The following is a 26,657-nucleotide window of genomic DNA, read 5'->3' on the forward strand; positions in this document are numbered from 1 at the left end:
ACCTCTGAAGTTGTATGGCTATGAGAGAGAGAGAGAGAGAGAGAGAGAGAGAGAGAGAGAGAGAGAGAGAGAGAGAGGTTTGTGCGTGTTTTTATACATGCTTCACAGTTGTATTATCACGAAGCAGGTCCAATGGATTTAGATTGGTACTACCAATTCCCAAAGCATGAGTGTTTAATGTGTTATTAATTTTGTCTCATTGGCTTCTGTACTTGACAACAAAATTAAAAATAATTAGATTATACACGTGTATAGTAAAATTGGACTCCAATTTTAGATTCTAATTGAACAATTGAAATGATAATTATGGTGTGGTCCCCACATAAATCTAGACACATGGCACAAAATTGAAACTCTAATTTGGAATTCTAATTTGAGTTTCTCTCTGTTTTACCTATTATTATTATTATTATTATATATTAAGTAATGTAAAATACCGAGTTGTTAGTTGTTTTTTTGGATTTAATTTTTTTTATATGATTGGAATCTCCATCACATAAATGTCCATCTTCTTCTCTTAACTGTTGTGCGGATGTCGACATTATTGTTTGAAAACTTTATAATGATTCATTTGATTGGTCATTTTTATCAATATCTTATTAAATAAAAGTAAAGCAATATGAATAATTGTGTCTTGAGATTTGAATAAAATGATCATATATTTATTTGTAATAAAAGAAATGCTAAAAAATTGATATTAGTTAACATTTTAATCTACAATCCTCATATGAAATGAAATTCTAATTTTTTGAATTGTACATATAGGGGGAAAAACTGAGTCACCACATAATACCTTCAAAACTTGCTTCAAAATCATATACGTACCCATATCTATATGTGTTTAATTAGTAATTGGATTATGAAAACTACGATAACTCTTAAACTACATTGGAAACTAAGTAAAGCAAACACAAACAATATATAGTACAATAACATCAAGAAAAAATTAAATAGAAGAGCAAAACACAAAATATTATAAAGAGAACTTTCAAAACTCAAAATAAAACTACATAATGCAACTCCAATATGGAGCAACCAAAAATAATACTAATTATAAAAAAAAAAATAAAAAACATTGAAAATTCAACAGCCACTTTTTTCAAGTTCATCATTTGTATTGCAAACTCAATAATCATTTCAACAATTTCTTTTATACTGATGTCGCGGAAGTCTGAAGAAAACACACACGATACTCTCTTTGATGAAACCGTAACTAAACTATTAGTTTCTAATAGTAAATCTCGAATCCACGAGAGGTTTCTTGAATTTACAAGGTGATAAATCTGAAATCCACCAAAGAAAACAATAAACAAAAAACTGAATTTTCATTAAGGGTAGCGTTGTATATCAATATGCATGGAAAACATCAATGCAATTGTATCGGATACATAATCCAACTCCAAGTCTATTTAATTATATATTTTTATACCTATATACATATAAACATATAATATTATATATACTTAAATATGGAGATTCAAATTCACGAGCTTGTTACACATTATTATGTTGAAATTTGACTTAGTTAAACTTAACTCATTTGCTAAACAATCTAAAATAAACAAAATTTATTCTCCGAGTGGAGTCCAAATTATTCATAAGTTGTTCGAATCCATTTATACCCAATGCCCAAGTGGCAGAAATATTCATAAAACATTAACTCGGTTCAAACTTGAAGTGTTCATAGGCTCAAAAAAGCTCTTAAGTCTTCAACGAAAGAACTTAGCCCACTGGATAGGAATTGGGTGGCTTAACATGGGCTTGAGGATAAAGCTTCTAGTCCACCCGTACGTACCCAATCTGAGATTCTAAAATTGAGTCAGGCCTCGGGCCCAACTTCAAAATGAAATCCAACTATTGCTTCAGACAGACAGTCAAAAGGAATAGTATGATTAGAAAATTTTTGTAGAATCACATGTGCCTCACGGATGCTCATTTAACTACCTAAAACTAAAAGTTGGAATGATAGGCAAAGGAAAGGAACGTACAAAAAAGAACCATATGAATAACACGTAATAACAGGACATGAAGGAAACTCTACTCTAGTAGGGACCTTCATGACATTAGGAAGTTATGATTTCTTTCTTCTTCTTTTAAAAATAAAAATAAAAATTAAATATTAAATATTATTAATTAATGAGGGATAGCACAACATATATAGGCGCTTAACATGTTGCACACTATTAGCTTTGACATTCGTGTGTGTGTGTGTAGATATAGAGGTGGTCCTCTCTTTCAATCAAAAAAACAAATCCCAACCTAACGGTCAAAGTTTGCTGGCAAAGGCATTCAGGTACTCAGCTATGTTAAGTAGATTGGCAGGGGTGGGCACAAGGGAAAGGTGGATAATTAAAAGGAAAAAGGAAATGTATGCAATACGCAATTAATATGCATGGCATGATTGTTTGGATTAAGTTTGACTTTGAAATCCAGAGCTAACCAAAACCTGTTTTGTTAATGCATTCATTAACTCTCAAAGAGGAAATGAGGATATGAACCATTTTATAAGTTTATTGTCTAATAAGTATTTCTGTTTGTTTACTAAAAAAAAGAAACGTAGCTTTAACTCAATTTCTATTAAATTCTAAAAAAACAAAATAAAAGCCTCAATTCCTATCCAGATGGTACCACTTATCTTTTTAAATGATTAGGTTCAACCATGAAACTATCCATGCCATAAATAAAATGAAATGATTGAGGATATATTTAGCATATGGTAGACTTTTATAAACTAATATTTAAGGATATGTTTGCATGAGAAGGTAATAAATAATGAAGAAAGATAACAAGATAAAAGAGGAAAAAGGCAATAGAATAAGGCAATACATTATAATATTAAATTGGTGATTTTTTTTTTTTTCAAGAAAACTTATATATCAAAACTGTAAAAATAGTGAATTCAAGTCAACTCAATTGGTAAAGTCTTTTGTTGTCAAATAAAAAATCTAAAATTTTGAACCTGCCTACACCAATGGGGGATGTCCTCCTAGACCAGCCATCCAACATAATTGATTAGACCCAAGTCGACTGTCAATCTATTCAATGCTTGGGTGGTCGACAATAGGTGCTCCACTCTAAAACCTACTAGATCTTGGTTGGGTGGTGGGTTTGCCCCTCGAAAACTTGATCCAAACTGATCTAATTGACCTGTAGCCCAAATATCACAATTTCGGGGAAATCTTGTCTAGAATCTAACCTATTTGAGACAAAAAATAATTTTATTATAGTACCAAAACAAATCCTCTTTAAATTTGAATTCTATTCCCACTCTATTAACTTCTGTTTTTTTATTAAAAAAAAAAAAAAAAAAAAAATTATTCAACACTTTGGCACATACACTTCATCTCCATACCATCCACAATTTCCCACTAAATATCCGCAATTTTTAAAGAATTTTCTTACCTTATTATTGATGTGAAAGAATATGAACACGGTTAATCTAAAATAATCAAAACGCTTTAAAAAATAATAATAAAGATCAAAATTTCAAAGTTAAAAAATTCCACTTTTTTTTTCTTTTCTAGGAGTTAAAAGTTCGACTCGTTCTCTCATACATCAAAACCACTTACAACAAGCATCAATTATCAACTCACTGTTGCCAGATTAGGACAAAACTCATCTTTCATTTCTTTTGTTTTTAATTTCTGGGCGGTGATGAGACTGATCATCTTAAAAATAAGAAAACAAAATTGCAAATAGAAGAGGAAACGAAACCCACAAGGAATTGGGAGTAGGGACCCCCCAAGTCCCGAGTAATGAGTTAATAGTTAGGCGGACGTGGGAGTGGGAGTAAGGTAATGTCAATTGGCCACGTTTTGTTCCACGTGTGAAATTATCTAGAAATTATTTTTTTATTGTTTTTAATTTTCAGGTAGTAAATTATGTAGACATTTTAGTAGTGTAGTCTGTAGTAGTTAGTTAGTACCAACGAGCAAAGACCAAAATACAGATTGGGGTTTGACTTTTTTTTGGATTTTAGAGGAAGCTGGATTGTTATTTGTTAGGTTAGGTACTGTTCTCTTCTAGTCTAGTCTCTAGGTAAGAAGGGTAAGTTTTGAAAGGTAGTTAAGCCAACGGTCTTCTCCATCTTCCTTACTCTTTTTCTTTGTGTTTGTGTGTGTGTATTGAAACTAAAAGCGAATAATTCTAAATCTCAATATAATAAAACAGCGATGAAGAATGAGACATGCAAGACGACTAAGATCATCCACTCGTCCCGCCAAACTGCTCCTAACCAACGGTCAGCTACCAAATCAATTAGATACTAAATCTAAATCCAACTATCCCTTTTAAAACGTCTTACTTTGCTCACTCCTTTCTCTTAGCTAGCTTCCTTGTACCACTCACACCCATTTCTTTCTTATAGGAAGAAGAGGAGGAGAGGGAGCCTCTTCATCCAACTTCCTATACCCAGTTTTTGCATCAGTGAGTAACTCTTACCACTTCCTTTTCTTTTCTTCACCTTTTGCATTTGCTTTGTATGTTTAATTTGATGTCTATTACTGTGAGCTTTGCCACCTGACCAGATGACATTACTTCTTTTGTCTTACCAATAATCATTACTTTGCTTTTCTTCTTTAAAAAGAATCCAGGGCCAACTTATTTATTTGATTGATAATGACATTAGATCTTTTCTTTTTTGTAACCTTAATGTAATGCAGAATCACTCTAGTTTTTTCAATGTAACTTCTGCTAAGCTATCAGCAATTCAAGTGTAGTACAACTCAAATTGATCATCATGATGAATTTAGAAACTTTCAATATTCATGTAGTATATTCATGAGATTCACCCATACAATCAAATTCTATAATTATTCTCCCACATTGAAGATAACGTGGTGCACAAATTTGCTAGATAATGATGATTATGACATTTGATATTAGCACATTGTGTTTTAGGCTTTTCGAATATCACAATTTATGAATGAAGGATTAAATGTTCATTGATTTCTTCAAGAAACATGACAACCGAGCTTGTGATTAGAATAATTTCATCATAGGGATCTGTGACACTGACCCAAATTGTTGAAAAAGGCTTTATGTACAGTTTCCGTCCTAGTCACAGAATTATTACTCCAGTACAAGTTTGTTTATCCGAGGACCTCCCTATTTATCGGGGATGGGCAATGCTAATTATCTATTTCCTATTTATTTTCTCAGTCTTCATACTATATAGTATTTCTCAAAGATTTCAAAGAAAATGGATTCTTAGTCTTGATTTGACTGTAACCACAGGATTTTAAGCTTGAATTATGGCTCAAGATTTGGATAAACCATTGCTGGATCCTGAGGATTTCCATCGAGAGGGAATCGATTTGGTAAGTTTTTCAAATCACATAACAAGTGCCACATTTTGAATTCAGCCTCTGTAGTACTATCAACATCTTTGAAACACTTTGCTTTGATAGGAGAACATACCATTAGATGAAGTTTTTGAACAACTTAGAACAACACGAAGAGGACTTTCATCTGAAGATGCTGAAGCCAGACTGCAGATTTTTGGCCCAAACAAGCTCGAAGAGAAGCCAGTAAGCTCCACAGTTTTTAAATTTTCTAATTTGTATTAGTTCATGATTAGTTTTTGAAGAAATTTGAAGAGTCAATTCCACTGGAAATCAGATCAACAGAGTCAACCAGATTTGCTCTTGACTAAAATTGACCTTTATATATAGTTGACCAGTAAAAACTTGAATGCATCAAGATGTGCTGAAAATTTAGAAGTGGCTGTTGTTGAAAGCAGTTTATTTATTGAGCTAAAAGAGTGCTCTATTCAGGTAGTAATTTAGAACCTAGAAATGCATTAAGGAAAGCCCAAATAGTTGAAGATTACCACACTAATGAAGTTTTTTGAATGTTGAAAATGCTCAAAGTAAATTAGTATGAATATAATGGGTCTTATTACAGCCAAGTTGGAATCTGGTTCAAATTCACATGCTCATTTCTCTACAATCTGGTTCATTGAATTTGAGCTTAGGGAATTCATTTTTCCCCCTTTAATTTGGATGAATATTGTTAGGATGTCTAATTGCTTATGGATTTTTTTTGTACCCTAATATCTATGGTGTAAAAAGTTTATCACATTAAAGTAGTTCCTAACTTTGAAAAACAATTTTATTTTGATGCAGGAGAACAAATTTTTGAAATTTTTGAGTTTTATGTGGAATCCCTTGTCATGGGTTATGGAAGCTGCAGCGATAATGGCAATTGTCCTTGCTAATGGCGGAGTGAGTAGCTACATCTTAGCATGCAAATCACTATAGTGCTTCTCCATGGATTTTCTTCTTTTCTCTTTTTTTCCCTTCCTCTCTCCTATACATTCTTGAAGTCTAGTTGAAGGCTATTCTGATACTCTCTCTCTTTGTGGGAATGATATTTCAGGGGCAGGGTCCTGACTGGCAAGACTTTGTAGGGATTGTCTGCCTACTTTTAATCAATTCAACAATCAGTTTTATAGAGGAAAATAACGCAGGGAATGCTGCATCAGCACTTATGGCTCGTTTAGCGCCTAAAACAAAGGTTTGCCATTCTGATGCCATCAGCTAGTAGTGAACATGGTCAAATTGCCTTGCATTTCCTTTCCATTATACTTCGAGAATACCAAACTTGTACCATTTTCTTCTCCTTAGAAATTTTTGTGAAGTGAAAGATCTAAAGAAACATACTGTGTTAATTCAAGTGCTAAAACAAATATGTGCACATGCACATAAGGGCAAACCAATGCTTAGAAGATTTTACTTTATTTTGTAAAGATCAAAAGGAAAGAAATTAGGTAATTAGTAAAAAAAAAAAATACCCCTTTAGTCTCTATCAAATGTTTCACACCACCTTTTTTTTTTCTTTGGAGGTGGGGTGGGGGAAGGGGTTTTACATAGCTCCATGGTGTCACAAGACTCATATTTATTCCCAAAAAATACACCCTGGAAGTTTAAATGATGTATCTAAACCCCCCCCCCCCCCCTCCCCCCACACCTTATCCTTTGAGGGATGCTTATTTTCCTGGGTTGATTTTTTTTTGTTGCCTTTTCTAAATCTTGTTATAAAAACAACAACCACACTTGAGTGTACAAGAAAGTATCAACACACCATCTCTATATACAGGTTCTCCGAGATGGGCAGTGGCAAGAGCAAGATGCAGCTGTCCTGGTACCAGGAGATGTAATTAGCATAAAGCTTGGGGATATCATTCCTGCTGATGCTCGTCTGCTTGAAGGAGACTCACTAAGAATTGACCAGGCAAGTGCTTCTTTAAAATTAAAGAAGAAGCTGTTTTATCTATACTGTACTCTTGGCAACTATCTTTAACTTTTGGGTTGAGTAATTATTTCTTTTCCTTCTAATATATCCAATATAACTGCTTGATTTGATTGTAATTATTTTTCTCTAGATGGACTTCAATATGAGTCATATAATGATGTAATTTGGTCTGTGCAGTCAGCTCTTACTGGAGAATCTCTGCCTGTCACTAAGAGGACAGGTGATGAAGTATTTTCTGGTTCAACATGTAAGCATGGAGAGATTGAAGCTGTAGTGATAGCAACTGGAGTTCATTCTTTCTTGGGAAAAGCAGCATATTTAGTTGACAGCACGGAAGTTATCGGTCATTTCCAGAAGGTGATTTAAAGATTTTTAATTCTTTGCCAGCAGAGTCTCCTTGATACTAAAGTTTCCCGTGACCTTGTCCATCATGAATTAACTCTACCATTTTAATGTAGTACATACTTTGAAATTTCTTGAAATAGCTACTTTACAGTGATTCTATTAGACAATTATGACATTTTCCAGTTTTTTCTTTAACCTTAACAGTTTGATTTGGTTTGGTAATAGGTGGTGTAGTGTTCTTGTAATAATAATTTATTTGTGTTCTTGTCATGTATTAACTTTTTTCAATAGTGTCAGCATTTATATTGCAATGAGGTTGAAATAGAAAAACATTTTCACAATATATGTTTCTGGAATGTGACATCAAGAACTGTCAAAATGCTGAAGATACTGCCCAAGACCAGGCTAACAGTAGTTGTAATTCAAATCTGCTTCAAAATAAAATTAGCTAAGCTGTTTTCACCTATACCTCTTTTGATGTAGTCTGACAAGGCGCTCATATTCCAAAAGTCATATGGAAGCTTTTGTAGTATTATGAAAATTTGATGAATTGTTTTTCTGCAGGTCCTTACCGCTATTGGGAACTTCTGCATTTGCTCCATAGCTGTGGGAATGATTCTTGAAATCATTGTCATGTTTCCTATTCAGAAACGTTCATACAGGGATGGAATCAACAACCTTCTTGTTCTTTTAATCGGAGGAATACCCATAGCTATGCCAACAGTATTATCTGTGACTCTTGCAATTGGTTCACATCGACTATCTCAACAGGTGCAACTCATTGTAGCCCTAATAATATCATAAATCTACCATGAAATTTATAATTCCAAAGTTATTGCTTCAAATATGTAAGATGAAGTGGAAACCAAAGCAAGTCATTTCCCATCTTGTCAAATGGATTTAAATTATCCAAATAAGACTTTCGTCTTTGCAATAGTTCTAGTACTTACCAAATGAAAGAAACTTCAATTGTGTGGTTTCCTTCATTAACAAACACAGCATGAAACTTAACTATTGTTTTTTATTCTTGAAGGGTGCCATTACAAAAAGGATGACAGCAATTGAAGAAATGGCAGGAATGGATGTTCTTTGCAGTGATAAAACTGGAACTCTTACCCTGAATCGTCTCACTGTTGATCGGAACCTAATCGAGGTACCAAAGCTGACTCCATGAGATCGTTTTTTATCCTACAATTAGTTTGGACAACAAACCTGTAGTAATCTGCTCGTAGCACATCATGGTGACAGATTTTGTCACTAAGTATGTTTAATCTTATATGTTTTTGCCTTTGAATCCAGTTTGAGTCTCCCAAAAATTTGGCTAACTAGACAGAAGATGATGATTTAATATGTTGGACAGTTAAGTCACAAGTAGTTTGCCTTCTGCTAACAGCTTTCATTTTTGCTAATTGATTACCTAGGCTGAAACTTCTTACAATTTTTCTAATAGTATGATGCTTTAAGACATACTTATTAAGTGAAGTTTGATTGGAATGTTGCTGCTGATCTTTTAGAAAGTCCATGGAGCTTTAAACTAAGTCATTAAATTCTTTCAAAAATTATTGATGATACTGTTAATCAATGTGCGACAATAATCATTTTGCATTGTACTTAACATAGGAAATGCCTATTTCTGAAATAAAGAAGATGCTCACTAAATGAATTTTCTAAGCTACATTTCTTCATTTTTTTTATGGGAATGCAACTCTTGCTCCAAGTTTTTTCTTGAATATCATGCTCCACACAGGGTTTGGGAAATTTTCGTAGTACATAGTACATAATGGTCATATTGTCGGTGAAACAGTGAAAAATAAAGTATCCATGGCATGTTGGAAGAAAATATGGAGTGAAATTATTCTTTGTATAGTCTGGATATTTCTTGCGAGAATCTACATTTCATCTACTAGGTTGAAAGATCTCTGTTTCAAATACATCAGTCTCAAACATTAGACATCACGATGGAAGATGAATAATTTCCATGTGATATATAATTACTGGTTTCTCTTTTCTGATTTCCATTAGGAGCTTCAGAAATTCTGGACCAGAAACTTTAAATTTTAGTCATTTTATTGCCTCATTTGTCCTATATTCTAAAAGTTGAATTCATACCTTATGCAGGTTTTCAACAACAATATGGATAGAGATACAATTGTGTTGCTTGCAGCCAGAGCATCAAGAATAGAAAACCAGGATGCTATCGATGAAGCTATCGTTAACATGCTTGCTGATCCAAAGGAGGTTGGAATATATATAAGACATCTTACTTATACTGAAGTTTCTTGGTTCTATTCCTTTGTAGGGGTGTATGTGCTTATATGCATAAAACTGAGAGTACCCAGTCTTTGCATGTTTGTGCTTATAAGAATACAACTAAAAGAATCTTTTCATCTTTAGGCTCGTGCAAACATCACAGAAGTGCATTTTCTTCCGTTCAATCCAGTGGACAAACGTACTGCAATTACATACATTGATTCTGATGGTAATTGGCATCGTGCCAGCAAAGGAGCTCCTGAACAGGTATCCATATGTTTATAAAGTACCCTCAAATATTTCATGTTTCCTGAAAAGGAGCTCCTGATTTTAATGCAAAGTTCACTTCTGAATTTCCTACCTGTGCATTGATGAATAATATTGTAGACATAAATAGGTTCATTAACTTAATTCATTATTAATAAACCAGCAATTATAGGAATATGGTCATGGTGTCTGAAAATTAATTAATCCACCAGGAGTACAAGAGCATGAATTTTGTTTTTATTGTTTTCCTGTATGTCAGATTCTAAATCTTTGCCAAGAGAAACAAGAAATTGCCGGAAAAGTGCATTCCATCATTGACAAATTTGCTGAAAGGGGCTTGAGATCTCTCGGTGTTGCGTATCAGGTATAGCACATAGCTATCCTCTTTTGCTTTTCATTCTTGAAGTTAATGAATTAAAAAAGATTAGTTTATACTTCAAAGATTTAATCTTGAAATTAGGTAACATGATCATCATTTGAGTACATATTTAAAAGCCAAATCATTTGATATTATCTCTGAGATGTTCATTTACTTCATTTAATCATCCTTTCAGGCAGTTCCAGAAAGAACTAAGGAGAGTCCTGGAGATCCTTGGACATTTTGTGGTTTGTTACCCTTGTTTGATCCTCCAAGACATGACAGTGCTGAGACCATCCGCAGGGCTCTTAACCTTGGAGTCTGTGTTAAGATGATTACAGGTACATGTGGATCTCTGGTATATAATAAGGAGCACATATATATTGAAGAATCATATATATTTTTTATTAGAACTCATTTATGTGTTAAAAATTTCGTTTCTTTCTCCTATGAATTGTTTCCAATACAATTATTTTGGTTCAGCTATCACTATGTAGTTTAAGTTTATTTCAATAAATTGAAGACATCTGTTTTAAAGTTTGTCTTCCATAATTTTTCTGTGAGAAACAGAAATATTGCATTAGACACATCTTGGGTGCTGGAATCATGCCCAAAAATTGAAATTAATCAGCATACTTGTATTCTTGTTACAGATTGGATTTGTGACTTCTTGGGGAAAAAACATGGATATTATGAATTCATAATGACACAATGGTAAATTGGTTTGATTTAGCTGGGCTTCAAAGCAGATCCTGAATCCACCATGGATGAAAATAAGACTTTAACATATCCCCTATGAAAAACCATACTCACAATAGCAAATAAAAGCATCATTTAGACTGCTAATAAGAATATCACCTTTGAGGTTGGGGACTCGGTGGAATATCATAATTATGTACATAATTTTAATCAGGCATGGAACCAAAAATATTAACATTGTCTACCACTGTATCAACAAGATCAGAAACTAAAATCCAAAAAATAACAGAAACATGGGGATCAAGAACATGATTTAATAGAATTGACAACCTGGTCAGAGCTGATAAAGATGCTCAACCTTTCAGTATGCCAATGATTTGGGATTTAAAAAATTTTACCTGTCTTGAATAAGTTAATAGATATAATAATGCTGGCCTGAGCTATTAGAATCATTGATGATTTTTAATATTCTTACTCAGAAATGTGAAATAAAGATACTAATGTGAAAATGTATGTGATAATGAAGGTGATCAATTAGCAATTGCAAAGGAGACAGGGCGAAGACTTGGTATGGGAACAAACATGTACCCATCTTCTTCATTGTTGGGCCGTGACAAAGATGAACATGAAGCTCTTCCCGTGGATGAGCTCATTGAAAAGGCAGATGGCTTTGCTGGTGTATTCCCTGGTATTTGAATCCATTACCTGTCTCATGGAAAGTTAATTTTATTAGATTACATACTTCTTGTTTTCTTTTCTTTTTTATTTTTTTGGTGTTTAGTCATTGATGTAACATGAACATAATAGCATGATTTTAAGAGATGTGGAAGGCGGTATGACTTGAACAACACCAACTGACTTAGGTTCCCTATTAAATCCTCTTCCTAGCTAACACTAACTCGTCAGCCTTTTTAAGATATGACAAATTGACATTGAGCTCTAGATAAACTAGCACTTCTTGCCCCCACAAGAATGGTGTGGTGCAGAGAAGTCATGGTTTTTGAGGCCCACTGGTGTAAATCTAACTTACTAACATAAAAAGAAGGGACAGGTTGGGTGGTAATTACTTGGTTTAAATTAATGCCAAAACTAACTCATGAAAAACTACTTTCTTCATCTCTTTGTTGGAGATTGTCTCAAATTCCTATTTTGATTTGATTGCCTATTTTTCTATTTTCTTAGTATGGAAGGAATATCTATTCATAGTCAGACAAGTAATTGGTATTCCTTGTTAAAGAAGTATTGTAGGAAAGCCTGTTCTTTGTCAAAGAAGTAATTGTTATTCTTTGTTAAAAAATTATTGTTAAATCTTGTTCACCAAGGATTTGAAATTGGACCCTTATATAGAGATTATATATATATATATATATATATAGTATTGTAAAAGGCTTGGTGGCTTTGACCCAAGGGTCCTCCCAAATGGGGAGAGAAGAAGACTATTAGAAGAACATAGAATGATTTTCTTCTAAGAGTAATTTGATAGTTCTTTTGGGTTTGAAAGATTCTCGTATGTGTGTGATGCAAGTCATGAGGGTAAAGGAAAACATAGAATTCTCTAAAGTGAGCAGCTGAGAGGTTGACTATTGTAATCTTTATTGAATATAATAGATTTGATTTCCTTCTCCATGGATGTAGGAAGTTTTCTGAAGCACATAAATTCTTTTCTATGTTGTGTGTGTTTATTGTTTTTTATTTGACTTCACTGTTATTTGTTAGAATCCCTCTATGTTATTTCACTACATTGTGCAATTTTTCAGTTATTTGCTTGCCCAAATCCTGTTCCTGAATGTTTGCATTCATTGCATTCTAGTTCTCTGAAACCATAAAGCAAAAACTCTAAATTATCTTTAAAATTACAAATTTGTATGGCCAAAGTATGAAAAGGTTTTCAAGTCACGAGATCATGGAAATGACCTAATGGAAGTGTTCTCTTGTATTTGATGGTTTAAGTACTAAAATGGCTAATAGATGATTGCTTATTTGCAAATCTCCATGTCATGTATATATTTCATATCTATTGCCATATCTCCTGGTGATTTGTTGACTCTAGTTATCATTTCCATAAAATTTTCAGAACATAAGTACGAAATTGTGAAAATTTTACAAGAAAAAAAACATGTGGTTGGAATGACTGGAGATGGTGTGAATGATGCTCCTGCTTTAAAGAAAGCAGATATTGGAATAGCAGTGGCAGATGCTACAGATGCTGCAAGAGGCGCTGCTGATATAGTGTTAACAGAGCCTGGCTTAAGTGTGATTGTCAGTGCAGTGTTGACTAGCAGAGCTATATTCCAAAGAATGAAGAATTATACAGTTGAGTATCGATTTTTCTTCTGTCTATACTGATGTTAGCATTATATCTGCAGGATCAAGGTCTGTATTGTGTGCATGCTTAAAAAAATTTTAATTCTGGAAAATTATACCAGATGCACCAAGTTTGCTATTCGACCAACTTTGAACTATTAGAATGATTTCACTGTCATACATGTGTTATTTCTTATGTTCTATTGGAGATCAAAGTCCTCAACAACAAATGGCATTATAGCTGCACACTATCACTGGTTGCTCTTGAGGTTGGAAATATTCTAGGTGCACTAATTTTTTTATGTCTAAGATCAATATAAGTCATACCTAGTGTACAAATTTCTTACTTTTACGGAGTCTAGGAGAGGTGATTGGTAGGTAGCCTTATGTCCCCCACCCCTTTTTTTGGGAAGGTTGATTCCCAGACTCAAAGTTGCTACTTGTCATTTTTATGTCTAAGCAATAAGCATGCAAAATATATCAAAAACTTTTGTAGTACCAAACATGATTGTTACACATAACTTTTTCTTTTTTCTTCTTTTTTTTTTCTTGATTTCAAAATTGTTCAATGGTAAAACTAATTAGCTTGCATGAATATGCAGATATATGCTGTCTCCATAACCATAAGGATTGTGGTAAGTTAGAGTTATTTTGCTCTTTTTTTTAGTTCATTTTCACTAGCTTAAGTGCTAAAGGTTTAATTCTTGCTTTTTTGTTTCAACTTTCATATAATTCTTCAACTCAACCTTTTTGCAGCTTGGTTTCGTGCTCCTAGCTTTGATATGGGAATATGACTTCCCACCTTTCATGGTTCTGATAATAGCAATACTGAATGATGGTATTATTTCAAAGAGCCTCTGTTTCTTTCTTTCTTTTTTTTATTACTTTGCTGGTATTCTTGGCCTCAATTTCTTTCTGAAGTAACTAAAGACTTTGCAAAAAATATATAATAAATTAAATTGATAAAGAATTGAATGAAGGATTTTTTTAGTACCATTGATGCTTTGCCATATATGGGAAATGTGATCAAAATGTTTGTGATTCGTATTAGGGACCATCATGACTATTTCAAAGGATCGAGTAAAGCCATCTCCAATGCCTGACAGTTGGAAGCTCAATGAAATATTTGCAACCGGCATTGTCATTGGCACATATCTTGCTTTGGTTACCGTCTTATTTTACTGGGTTATAGTGGACACCACTTTCTTTGAGGTAGAAACTTGATAAACTTGTCTTATGAATATGTTTATTAAGATTCTGTGAAACTGAATAGAAAAAGGATATAGTTGTTTTCTTTTCTATACCTAATTCTCATGTTTATTGTTATATCTGTCATTGCAGACTCTCTTCAACTTAAGCTCCTTATCCAGCAACAGTGAGGAAGTTTCATCAGCTGTATATTTGCAAGTTAGCATCATCAGCCAGGCTCTCATATTTGTTACACGTAGTCAGGGGTGGTCATTTCTAGAGAGGCCTGGAACTCTCTTGATGTGTGCTTTTGTGGTGGCTCAACTGGTAATGTTTATGCAAAAAGGCACAGCTCCTATACGGAGCTCCAAAAATTGTTTTTTTTTAATTTATTTCATATCTCACCTTCTGGACAAATCTCTCAATATGTCCAACCAAACCAACTATTATGTTGCCTGCATAAAACTTGATTGTGAATTAACTAAATCAAACCAAGCAGAGTTTCAGTACATCTGCTGAGATTATTATTTCTACGTGTTAGGTTGCTACTATAATTGCTGTCTATGCAAATATTAGCTTTGCTTCCATTAGCGGCATTGGATGGGGATGGGCTGGTGTTATATGGTTATATAGTTTGATCTTCTATATACCACTGGATATTATCAAGTTCACAGTACGCTATGCATTGAGTGGAGAAGCTTGGAATCTCTTATTTGATAGAAAGGTAACTGCAGTGTACTTTATTTCATGGTGATTCTTATTAGCCTTTATGAGGAGTAAGCCTTGGCTTCAGAAATGATCCTTCTTGCTTTATATTTCTTTTTGGTTTCAACAGACAGCTTTTACCTCTAAGAAAGATTATGGGAAGGAAGATAGGGCGGCCCAATGGGTAGTTTCTCAGAGAAGTCTACAAGGATATACATCTGGAGATTTAGAGACCAATGGTAGGCGATCTTCTTTGATTGCTGAACAGGCCAGGCGGCGTGCTGAAATAGCCAGGTACTACAAACTTTTATTCAAGTGTTCACTCTTTACAATGACCTGCTCCATGATTTTCCATATGGATTTGATCCAATCTAAATTACCTGGTTTACAGATCTTTTACCCTCCTGATGCATTAGCTTATTCTGTTGACATGTGATATATATATATATATATATATTGCACTAAGCAGAATAGTTTGGCATGGAGTATCAATTGAAATGTACTTCATTATAATAACCCTTGAATTTTGCAGGCTAGGGGAGTTACACACTTTGAGGGGACATATAGAATCTGTAGCAAGGCTTAAAAATTTGGACTTGAATGTGATCCAATCAGCTCATACAGTCTGATGCAATGATATAAATAGTTTTATCCCTCAAATCTCTAGCAAAGGCAAAGCTGGCAGCAGCTGTTCACATGACTCATGTTGAGTGTATTTTGAAAAAGAAAACAACATTTTTCATCTGAGAGTTGTTGGAAATGGCATTGGTGATCTATGCAGTGTTCTCAGTTCTTTGGGCTCCAAAGGTCAGGAACGCATCTCAAAAGGGGTCTTCAACTAATAACTCGTGCCATTTCTTAGTTTGATTGCAATTTTTTGATAGAGAGAACTATGCATTGAGCTCTGGATATTCTTACTTTTATTGGCAGAGATTTTATGTAATAGTTAGGCAACTCCCAGAAAATAATGCTACTTGACACATTTTTTATATCAAAAGCTTATGTATCTCATATAGTTTGGAGTTAAGATCATTTCACTATATTGCCAAAAGCACTCATTTGGTGTTATGGAGTTAATACTATATTTCTTACTCTGCCCTGATGGTTTATAGTTTCTTCGAACAAGATTATTGTTGCTTGTTCTGACAATTAGGTGTTCATACTAAGTCAATGCATGAAACTGGAAATGAGATGGTTAACATAAATTAAAATGTTAGTTGCATTCATATACTAAGGAAAGAAGTACCTAACCAGACGTACATTTTCTGCAGTGATAATGAACAAACAACCTTCTTAGGTAAAGATGTGTGTTTATCCTCATCAAGTAAGAGTTCGGTTTCAATACACTATTTTTTCAGCAACAAAATCAATGTCAAACGGGGACAGATAGACACACCATAGTTAACGTGTAACTCAAAAAAGCAACATTATTCTGACCTCTTGACTTGATGATTGCGTTCTTATTCTACACTATGACTAGCATTATTTGCAAGATAAGATTTTCTTAGAATGAGGATAACTGAATGATGCGCTCCTTTCCAAGCCTCACAGAGTTGACATAATTTGTGGGGCAATGTGCAGAAAGACCAGGAAGTGCCAGTCCTATCACCCTGAGCAGTATGGAAAACCAGCCCTCCTTATACTCTGGCCCATGGGTGTAGCCCATTATTAAACCTCGGATTAATTCCCAAACAGCATTCAGATACTCTGGTATCAGGTATCTCATTCCAAAGTAATTTCTGTTTGGCTCCTCATCCATATGCTGCAAATATGCATAGATTAAAGAAAAAACCAACTCAGTATTGTAAAGAAGATTAAACACCAACAAAGTAATTTCAGTTATTGCCAGCTAAAATACTAAATCATTATACACATACGCACATAGTTGGATATATGTTCCTTGGTCCATGATAATTCAACAGAAAACTTCTAGTCAAAGAGTTGAAATTCATCATTTTTATAACTGCGTACAAGGCAGTCAGAGATCATTGTGTTAAATTGGCTGTTTCTAAGAATATATCTTCTTGCGTGAAAAGGGTTAAAAAAATAAACATTGTGGACAAGAAGGTGAAAAAAATCAATGGTCATAATAAGAGCCCAAACAAAGCCAGACTGAAATTCCAATAGTCTTAACATCAGGTAATAACCCTCTCTCTTTTGTCTAATTTCTATGTTTGGTTTCCAAGAAGATACAAGAAAAACAAAGAGAGAAAACTTGCAGTCTAGTAACAGGTTGAGGTTGAAGTTATGATTGTGAAACCATAAACCATTTTATATGTTATACTTTCTTCTTTTATCTCATTATTTACTCAATAACCAAACAAGATTTTTAGAGATTTCTTCTAATAGTTTTGAGGTCACTATTCACTGCACGTGTTTTGAGTTAATTGGTGGTGTGAAAGTTTGTTTCTTTAATAATTGAAGATGATAATGATTAAGAATACCTATGTAAAGTTCCTATCTTTCGTTTCTTTTGCTTTGCTATTCTTCCTTTGTTTTTTGGAAAAATTAAACATGTATTAGAGGGATATAGATAGAGACAGTTTCCTTTTATTGGGCCGTTATCAGCTGTGTTATTATACACGGACACACAAGTGCTATATCATTAAGAAACTGAAAGACAGGATGCTCTCGGTTCATGATTGCAGTGACATAAGTTGTACCTTTTCAATGTATAGGCTGTCATAGTAAAGGCACACTCCAAAATGTTTATAGAAAAAGATTTTGTCATCGTAAGGCAATCTCGGCACAAGGTCGTTGCAGTAGACCATCCTGAAGTACTTTGGGACTGGATGATTCAAATGGGCTTCCATGAAGCTCCCCAGTTCTTTGTTCCCAACCCTGGGCTGTCCAAATGTGTATACACCCAATAACCTTTGTATTATCTCCTTCTCCTCATGTAGCACCAGCACCATTGGGAATAATATGGCAAGTGCCCCACCTAAGCTATGTCCAGTGACTACGAATTTTGCATTCTTGTGCTCCTTGAATAAGCTCTTGAGCTTACTTTTTACCGCATAGTACGCAGTCATCTCCACCATTTCTGGTGGAATCTTCTTAATACCTGCACTAGCATGCCCTTTAGAGTTTAGAGTACGAAAAATTACCGATTCATCCAAAAACTTAATTCGTTTAAATTTAATCATTTCACAATTTTGAACATTTTATATGGGAGCTAGAGCAGAGACAGTGTTCAAACTCAGTCAGGCAAGGGTGAATATTATTCTAACAAACAGTTTCCACCCACCTTGATCTTGTTCTTGGCCCGAATCAATGTTTGAGGATACTGATTCTCTGCCTTGTGAAGGGCTTTTGCTAACATGAACACCACCTGAATTAGTCCATTTTTTAAGGTGATTTTGGAAGGTGACAACATCAGCTCTGTTGCCCAAACCCAAGGCTTCTAAGAATCCCATGTGAACTTTTCCCAATTTTGGGATTTCATACCAAGAGTAGTCAAAATCGGTACTCCAATCATTCGCATTAAAAGGTTCTGTGCCCCTGAAGCTGATCAGTATCAAATTCGCATCTTTATCCTTGTCACACAGTATGAACACTTGGGTCGACCTCTCCCTTTGGAAATCTACCAAATCATTTTTATATGATTAGGCAAGTTAAACAGTAAAACTGGAGTATATGTTAACACAAATCATGTGGAAAATATGCTACTCAAAGAAAAAAAAATCCTGTGGAAAATATGTTTCTTAGTGTTCATACCATTCCAGCAGTTGTAGAAGTCCACAAAATGCATCTGACAGAAATTGTTAGTATATGTTAGTATGTTACATAAGGAAGGAAAAATTTAGGACTACATTCATTTGTTTTTCTCATGATTCTGTTACAATTGGTTATCAGTGGTGGAAAAAAATGATGGTATATGCGGAAATGACAAACAGTTAATCATAATCTAGCATATAAAATAGTTATGAAAAATGCGTGGTCTTAAAATTACTCCGAAAACACATTTTAATTTTTATCTTGTTTTTTTTTATTCTCTACAAAATTGTGTATCATGAACATATGTTGAATATATGTCAGAGAAAAAGGCTGGCCGTTGGGCTTCCTTTTGTTTGACTAGGGATCCTAATTCATTAACTTAACTTAATTTCTCGTTTAACTCTTGCTCATGAGGCAGGTTAAAAGTTTCTCATGCTCTCGTCAAAATATTTTAGTTCAACTGGTTAGTACTTTCTAGAGTTTCTAAAACATTTAGGATTTAGATATTCTCTTCTCATTGTAACTATCAGATTATCAAAAAATCAAATTGTCATGAGACCCTTTTTATCCTTTCTTAATATAGTTTATCATCATGTAAAAAATAAAATAAATAAAGTAGAAGGAAACAAGAGAAAACAAATAGAATAGCTTGCTTGCCTTCCAATGGTGAAGTACAACATTTTTAATGACTTTGGAATTCTCATATGCCAACTTGGAGGCCATGATGCAAAGGTCCATAAGGGCCCGGTTCCCCATTTCTATTCTTATGCTTCTCTCCCCAAAAACAGATGATTCACTATTATTATTAGTATCTTGCAGTAGTAGTAAGCTTTGGGTCTTGTAAAGGTCAATCCGCCCATCTAAATGCCCAATTGTACTTATGAAGGTCTCCGTGTCCCGCTCTGGCACCACCACTTTTCCTGTTTCTCCCATTGCAAACGCCATGTGTTAAATACATTACTATTATGTCGAGAATGAGAATGAGAATGAGTATGCAACGTTATTATTTCTTCTAAGGGGGGAACCATAGAAAACCATTTCATTAGTAAGTACCAGAACTCACTCACAAGCAGCATATATTTGGATGGGCAATGATTATGACACACTAGTTATTGCACATTCACCTTACACAAAATGCCACGTGGACTGAAATCATGTCTTGAAAACACACAACATGATTTCTCCATTTAACAATTTTAATCGAAATCATGTTTTCAAAATACAATTTCACAGGAAGTGTGTATGAAATATGCAATAAGGAGTGTCTAACAAGATTTAACTTATTTGGATAAATGCATGGTTAAATTTAATTGTTTAAAAAAAAAAAAAAAAAAAAAAAAAGATAACGCCTTTTTTATTACATTAATTAATACATTTATGTGATTAATTTCAATGATAATGCTTTTTTTTTATACAAAATAGAATTCTACTCTAACCTAATCTAAGTGTATATGTGTGTGAAACTCCCTCCTGGAGACTTAAACTGCGGCCCTTGACCCCCACAAGCACTTATACCTGTGGAGTGACCATCGCAACAAGAGTGTACGATGATAATGATAATACTAAAACTACCACAAAGCTACATCACTTAAGTAACTATATAAGTTTTGGCCAATTGCAATCAATTCCTGAAGTTGTAATGACACCTACACGCACTCAAAAGGAAATTGAAATAATGATTTAATGCCACAATTTCCTACTTAAAAACCATGATTTGAATCTATAATTTTAGTTACTTTTTGGAGTATATAAAATTAGGTAAAACAACTTGTTTACAATAAATTTAACCATTTAGTTTAATTTAAATGCTATCGGTCAGAAGACAAAGCAAGGAAATGATTAGAAAACACAAATATCATAACCAACAAGAGGTCAAGATATGAAGTCACATATATGTTTTTGTGTGTGTATTATATATATATATATATATATATATATATATACACTACACACGTATTAAGTAAAAATAGTAAAAATCGCTAGAAACAAAAATCAGAAGTGATAAAAAGAAATTATAAAAAATGGATATAAAAGTAGTAGTGTAAGTGGTATATCTATTAATCAATTACTAGACTACGTACCTTGTAAGAGGTTGGAGAGTAGACCAAGAAGGTTGTGATTGAGAGAGAGGAGATTGAGAAAGAAGTCAAAAGCATAGCCAGTCCACTCCAGGGGCTTGGCAAAAAAGGCAATGAATTTGCGGAGTATGAGTGACACCAGTATGACCCATCTGTGATCCGCCGCCACTCTTTCCACCAGTTCCTGGTCCGAACCCTCCAGGAAGCTCAGCCCGCTCGCCAGGTCTGCCCACACCAGGTAACGATATAAGTCCCCGATTCCACCCTTCTCCGGCCGTATTATCAGGTACTTCAATCTTGAAGAAGAAGACGACCTTGACCCACCGCCACATCCACATGCATCATCGTTAGTATCCATATGGTATATATGTATCTAATGTCTCTCTCTTTCTCTCTCTCAATGCATATACATATATATATATATATATATAGGCAAAGATTGATGTTCGTTAATTACTACTAGTAACTTAATAATTCTTATTCCTTAAAGCTTAAGGTTAATTACACGTACATACGTCGGTGGATAAAGAAACTGCTGCATTACTTGCACGAATGGTAATTACCACAGCTTAATTAGATAGCTAGCTTCTTCAGATTTCGACAAGAGTAGTAGTAGGTATATTTTCCTTTTCGGAATTTGGATGATGAGGGTGAGGCCTTAATTAGCTTAGCTAGCCTCCAAAATGGCAAAACCCGTCACCACCGCTGTCTTCTATTGGAAGTGATAAAAAAAGGTAATAAGACTTATTAACGGACATATATATATAAGAGATTAATGTGACCACATTGCTTGTCTTTTTAACTGAACTGCCAAAAGAATATACTGCCAAAGTACGCCATCACCTGATTCACCTTACGTCGTTTTTTTTCCTTTTGCTTCTACGCAACGGCTTCAACCGAAAACGGAAATCAAATTTATTAGCCACAAACAAACATTATTTCAAACTATTTGTATAAATTTTACATAAAGACTTACAATTAAAGTGAACGTAATTGATGACAAGACAAAACTTAGGAAGTATGATTGATGTGAAGGCACGGCATGGGCATCAGCAGCGGTAGTATGATTGATGTTCCTTAATTAAGTTTCCATGTTAAAGATTATTTAACTAAAAGTACACATCAATCTCGCAAGAAAAAGGTCACATGACTGAATTATAAGTGAAAAATCTAAAAAACAACATCTAAATTTTATACTTGATGACATATATCCGCAACTAATAATATATAAATGTATAATACCTCCTTAAGTTCCCTCTTAAGATTCTACCACGTGGCTATACTTAACTAAAAACATACATTTTCATCACATGAGGAAAAAGCCACATAGCAGAATCTTAAGAGAGAAACTTAAGAAACAAAACATAAATAATGTACTTAAATCTTACCCATAAATGAATTACTTTTTGTGTCAGTTAAAAAAAAAAAATATATATATATATATATAAATTTTTGTGTGATTAATGGCAAACTGTCTCATCAATTTGTAAGATTTAATATGAATCAATTCTGGATGGATGGTAATTAGCATGGAAATCAATTACCATTGATTCTTGGGTGGATTAATGAAGTTGTATCGACGATCATAGCGTATAAAGGAAAAAACAAGGTAGATTATATTAGGGATAATTTACAAGAGGAAAAGGGGTATTAAAAATAAAATAGAAAGCTACTAAGGACAAGGAGTCCTAAATAAGATTAATGGATGAGCAGAATATTTTGAGAAACATTTGCATTTGAATTCTATTTTATTATATTTCAAATAGGTTGTATTATTAACATAATTAATCACGTGAAATACAGAACTGAGAGACCAACCCCCAAACCGGCCTAAGCTAAATAAAAATTTGATGGTCATTCCTCTTAAATCGATTCATTTTAATCCTTTTAGATTGCTGAAGCTAATGGCTCATTTTCTATTGCAAACAATAAAGCGGGTCTTTAATTAGTTTAGGAGCCGATCATCAAGGGATTGGAACGGATCCCATGCACCATGCACGAGACTGATCAATGCAGCTTATATAACCCGTGGACATAAGCGTACTGTTAAACATCGTCAATCTCTACATTGATTTTCTCAAAAATTATCTTTAATTTTCACTAAAATTGCTATACTAAAATCTTCAACATAAACGAGTATCGATAAAGGCAATGCAAGTTATAAGGAATACCAGAGTGTTCCTAACTTTCTAACAAGTAACATCAAGGCATCCATCAACCTTATCCTTATTGAATAGGGTAAAGGTATGGTGAGTTGACTAATGCTACTAAGTGACAAGATTATAAAGATCCTCCAAAAAGTGAAGGTCGATCTACCGGTTATCATTAAAACCATCAGTAACAGAGTAATTGAATATACTTTGGCTACGTTTAGCAAAAAAAAAGAATATACTTTGGCTACAAAAGCTTCGCATTCCCAAGATCAAAATCTTGCTCGGGTTTGGAGATGGCTTCTTCCTCCATTAATTGTAGTTAAACTTAATGTTCATGCTCTGTATCAAATTTCTTTACTATGTTTGATTATCAAGATGCTATTACTAGCTCAAAGTGAATATTTGACTTCAAAGACACTATGGTGTGGGGTCCATAAATACCTAACTTAATATAACTTTTTGAGAAATGCCCAAGTTAACAATGAGTATGAGAAAGAGAAAATTCTAATTCCTATGTAAATAAGTTGAGTTGTGACTTAAAGAAAACAAAAGGCAAGCAAGAATTAAAATGCAACCAAAGCCTATAAGTTGCTTAGAAGCACAGGAATGCGAATTCAACTCTTTGAGAGCACTCCCTTAGGAACTAGCACGTTGGCCAAAATTTGTATTCTCATAAAAAATAAAAAATAAAAAATAAAACAGAGTTACATGTACGTACAATAATGGGTTGTTTATAGCTAGGGACTCAAATAGTAACCCCAACTAGCTAAGTATGCGTTTGGCAAGCTAGTTTTTTTTATTATTCAGCTTATTTTTATTACTATTCATGAGTCTCACTGTACCATACGCGAGGACGCGTGTGCCCGTAAAGGGGGTGGATTGTAGTGACCCAAAAAGGGGGGGTCTTGCATTCAATGGAATCCCACATTGCCTAGGAAAGCACATGGGAATGTGTTTATAAGGAATGATCTATCTTCAATGTGTAAAGGCCTTTTCCCCAACCCAACTTGGGGAAGAACAAAACCATGAGGGGTATGGGCCCCAAATTGGACAATATCTACACAGTTGGGGTGGGGCCGTTATAGATTCTGTAACGACCCCACCCCACCTGCGTAGATATTGTCCGCTTTAGGATCTCATACCCCTCACGATTTTGTTCTCCCCCAAAGCACACAGCAGTGGGAGAAAAGGCATCTACACATTGAAAGGAGATCATTCCTTATACACACATTCTCATGTGCATCCTCGCGTATGGGGCCCACACTTTCGGCTAGGGCATGCCCCACCCCAACTGTGTAGATATTGTCTACTTTGGGGCCCTTTCTCTATTAGTATAATCATAAAAACCGTACCTGTAATCTCTACTCACAGCCACAGTGAAGAGAAGTAAAGTTCAGTAGTTTGATGCGATTGAAGCAAAAAAGAAGCCTTATAAGAATATGCATGTGTAGCTTAAGGGGTAAAAGACTAGGGTTTTCAAGGCCCATATAATAATTTAATTGGTATCAAAATTATGGGGTGTTACATCCTTCCCCCCTTAAAAAATTTCGTACTCGAAATCGTACATACCTTCGTTAACGAACAACTCTAGATACTTTGATTTCATCTCACCTTCTCGCTCCCAAGATGCCTCCTCCACTGTGTGATTCTTCCAAAGAACCTTTATGGTCTTGGTGCATAGCACATGATCCTTACGGTCAAGAATTTGGATTGGAATTTCCCCATAAGTCAAGTTGTCTTTGATCTTGAGTGGCTCATAGTTCAAGACATGTGAAGGATCCGGGATGTACTTTCTCAGCATGAAAACATGAAACACATTATGCACTCCTGCAAGTGTAGGCGGTAAGGCCAACTCGTAGGCAACTTTACCAATACGTTTCAGGATCTCAAATGGACCAACAAATCTAGGACTCAACTTCCCCTTCTTCCCAAATCTCATCACACTCTTCATTGGGGAGACTTTCAAAAATACCATATCTCCAACTTCAAATTCTACTTTCTTTCTTGAGTTGTCATAATAACTCTTCTGTCGATTTTGTGCTGTTTGCAATCTTTTACGAATCAAATCAATCTTCTCAAATGTCATCTGAATGATTTCTGGTCCCAACAATTTCCTCTCACCAACCTCTTCCCAACACAATGGGGACCTGCATTTTCTACCATATAAAGCCTCATAGGGAGCCATCTCAATACTAGAGTGGTAGTTATTATTATAGGCAAATTCCACTAAAGACAAATATTTTTCCCAACTCCCTTTGAAATCCAATACACAAGCCCTTAACATATCCTCCAGAGTACGAATAGTCCTTTCTGATAATACATCAGTTTGTGGGTGGAAGGCTGTACTAAAGCTAAGATTAGTACCCAAAGCTTTATGTAGGCTTTCCCAAAACTTTGCGGTGAATCTTGGGTCTCGATCGGACACAATTGATGCTGGGACTCCATGAAGACTCACAATCTCATCAATATATATTTGTGCTAGCTGATCAAGTGAGTAAGTCATCTTAACCAGAATAAAATGTGCTGTTTTTGTTATCCTATCCACAATTACCCAAATGGTCTCATGTCCCTTAGGAGATCTTGGCAAACCAGTCACAAAATCCATACATATACACTCCCACTTCCACTCGAGAATGGGAAGTGGTTGCAACAATCCTGAAGGTTTCTGGTGCAGTGCCTTAATTTGTTGACAAGTCAAACATTACTCCACAAACTGAGCTATCTCTCTCTTCATGTTATTCCACCAATAAGTTTCTCGAATATCGCGATACATTTTAGTGCTACCAGGATGCACTAAGTATGGGGTACGATAGGCTTCTTCCATAATCTCCTTCTTTAATGCAAAATCATTTGGCACACAAAGTCTATTTCCAAACCTCAAAACACCATCATTAGACACATTAAATCCTGGTCTCTTCCCTTCTTGTACTTCTTCTATGATCTTTATAATTTGTGCATCATCAACCTGTGAACTCTTAATCTTCTCAATCAAAGTGGGTTGTATTGTCAAATTGGCCATAAAGACTTGGGAATCACCCATGACAATTTCAATTCCCATCCTTTCCAAGTCCTTAATAATCTCCTTTTGAGTAGTTAACAAGGCAGCTGAGAAACCAGAAGACTTCCGACTAAGTGCATCAGCTACCACATTAGCCTTGCCTGGATGGTAATTGATTGAGCAATCATAATCTTTAATCAACTCAAGCCACCTTCGTTGTCTCATATTCAATTCCTTCTGAGTAAAGAAGTACTTCAAGCTCTTATGATCTGTATAAATCTCACACCTTGCGAAGGCCAACCAAAGCAAGGGTTGATACTGAAGCTAAAGTCACTCAAGAC

The 26,657-nt window shown here is 34.6% G+C and overlaps 2 protein-coding genes across 2 annotated transcripts; one reads left to right on the forward strand and one right to left on the reverse strand.

Annotated features, from left to right (window-relative positions):
• The first annotated feature begins 4,259 nt into the window (after positions 1-4,259).
• Positions 4,260-16,424, forward strand: LOC126724740 (ATPase 10, plasma membrane-type). The gene is made up of 22 exons (XM_050429113.1): positions 4,260-4,425; positions 5,236-5,318; positions 5,409-5,528; positions 6,126-6,224; positions 6,379-6,516; positions 7,099-7,237; positions 7,436-7,611; positions 8,164-8,370; positions 8,633-8,752; positions 9,718-9,837; positions 9,994-10,116; positions 10,376-10,480; positions 10,671-10,815; positions 11,700-11,861; positions 13,248-13,486; positions 14,080-14,112; positions 14,234-14,315; positions 14,529-14,689; positions 14,819-14,992; positions 15,207-15,389; positions 15,501-15,664; positions 15,903-16,424. The coding sequence occupies exons 2-22, from the start codon at positions 5,253-5,255 to the stop codon at positions 15,997-15,999; spliced, it is 2,853 nt and encodes a 950-aa protein (XP_050285070.1). The 5' UTR covers positions 4,260-4,425; positions 5,236-5,252; the 3' UTR covers positions 16,000-16,424.
• On the reverse strand, positions 16,121-21,559 carry LOC126724741 (triacylglycerol lipase OBL1). Its single transcript, XM_050429114.1, has 6 exons — positions 21,169-21,559; positions 19,745-20,007; positions 19,088-19,121; positions 18,618-18,953; positions 18,034-18,434; positions 16,121-17,132 (listed from the first exon to the last, which is right to left on the reverse strand). The coding sequence occupies exons 1-6, from the start codon at positions 21,521-21,523 to the stop codon at positions 16,875-16,877; spliced, it is 1,647 nt and encodes a 548-aa protein (XP_050285071.1). The 5' UTR covers positions 21,524-21,559; the 3' UTR covers positions 16,121-16,874.
• Positions 21,560-26,657: the final 5,098 nt, after the last annotated feature.

This window comes from Quercus robur, chromosome 5 (genome assembly GCF_932294415.1).
Source record: "Quercus robur chromosome 5, dhQueRobu3.1, whole genome shotgun sequence".
Lineage (NCBI taxonomy): Eukaryota > Viridiplantae > Streptophyta > Magnoliopsida > Fagales > Fagaceae > Quercus > Quercus robur.

Coding starts and splice junctions, on each gene's coding strand:
- LOC126724740 (XM_050429113.1), top strand. CDS start 5,253: ATGGCTCAAGATTTGGATAAACCATTGCTGGATCCTGAGGATTTCCAT. Junction 5,319..5,408: donor ATCGAGAGGGAATCGATTTG/GTAAGTTTTTCA, acceptor TTGCTTTGATAG/GAGAACATACCATTAGATGA. Junction 14,113..14,233: donor CCATAACCATAAGGATTGTG/GTAAGTTAGAGT, acceptor ACCTTTTTGCAG/CTTGGTTTCGTGCTCCTAGC.
- LOC126724741 (XM_050429114.1), bottom strand. CDS start 21,523: ATGGATACTAACGATGATGCATGTGGATGTGGCGGTGGGTCAAGGTCG. Junction 19,122..19,744: donor TTGTACTTCACCATTGGAAG/GCAAGCAAGCTA, acceptor AATTTCTGTCAG/ATGCATTTTGTGGACTTCTA. Junction 17,133..18,033: donor ACAGCCTATACATTGAAAAG/GTACAACTTATG, acceptor GCATATTTGCAG/CATATGGATGAGGAGCCAAA.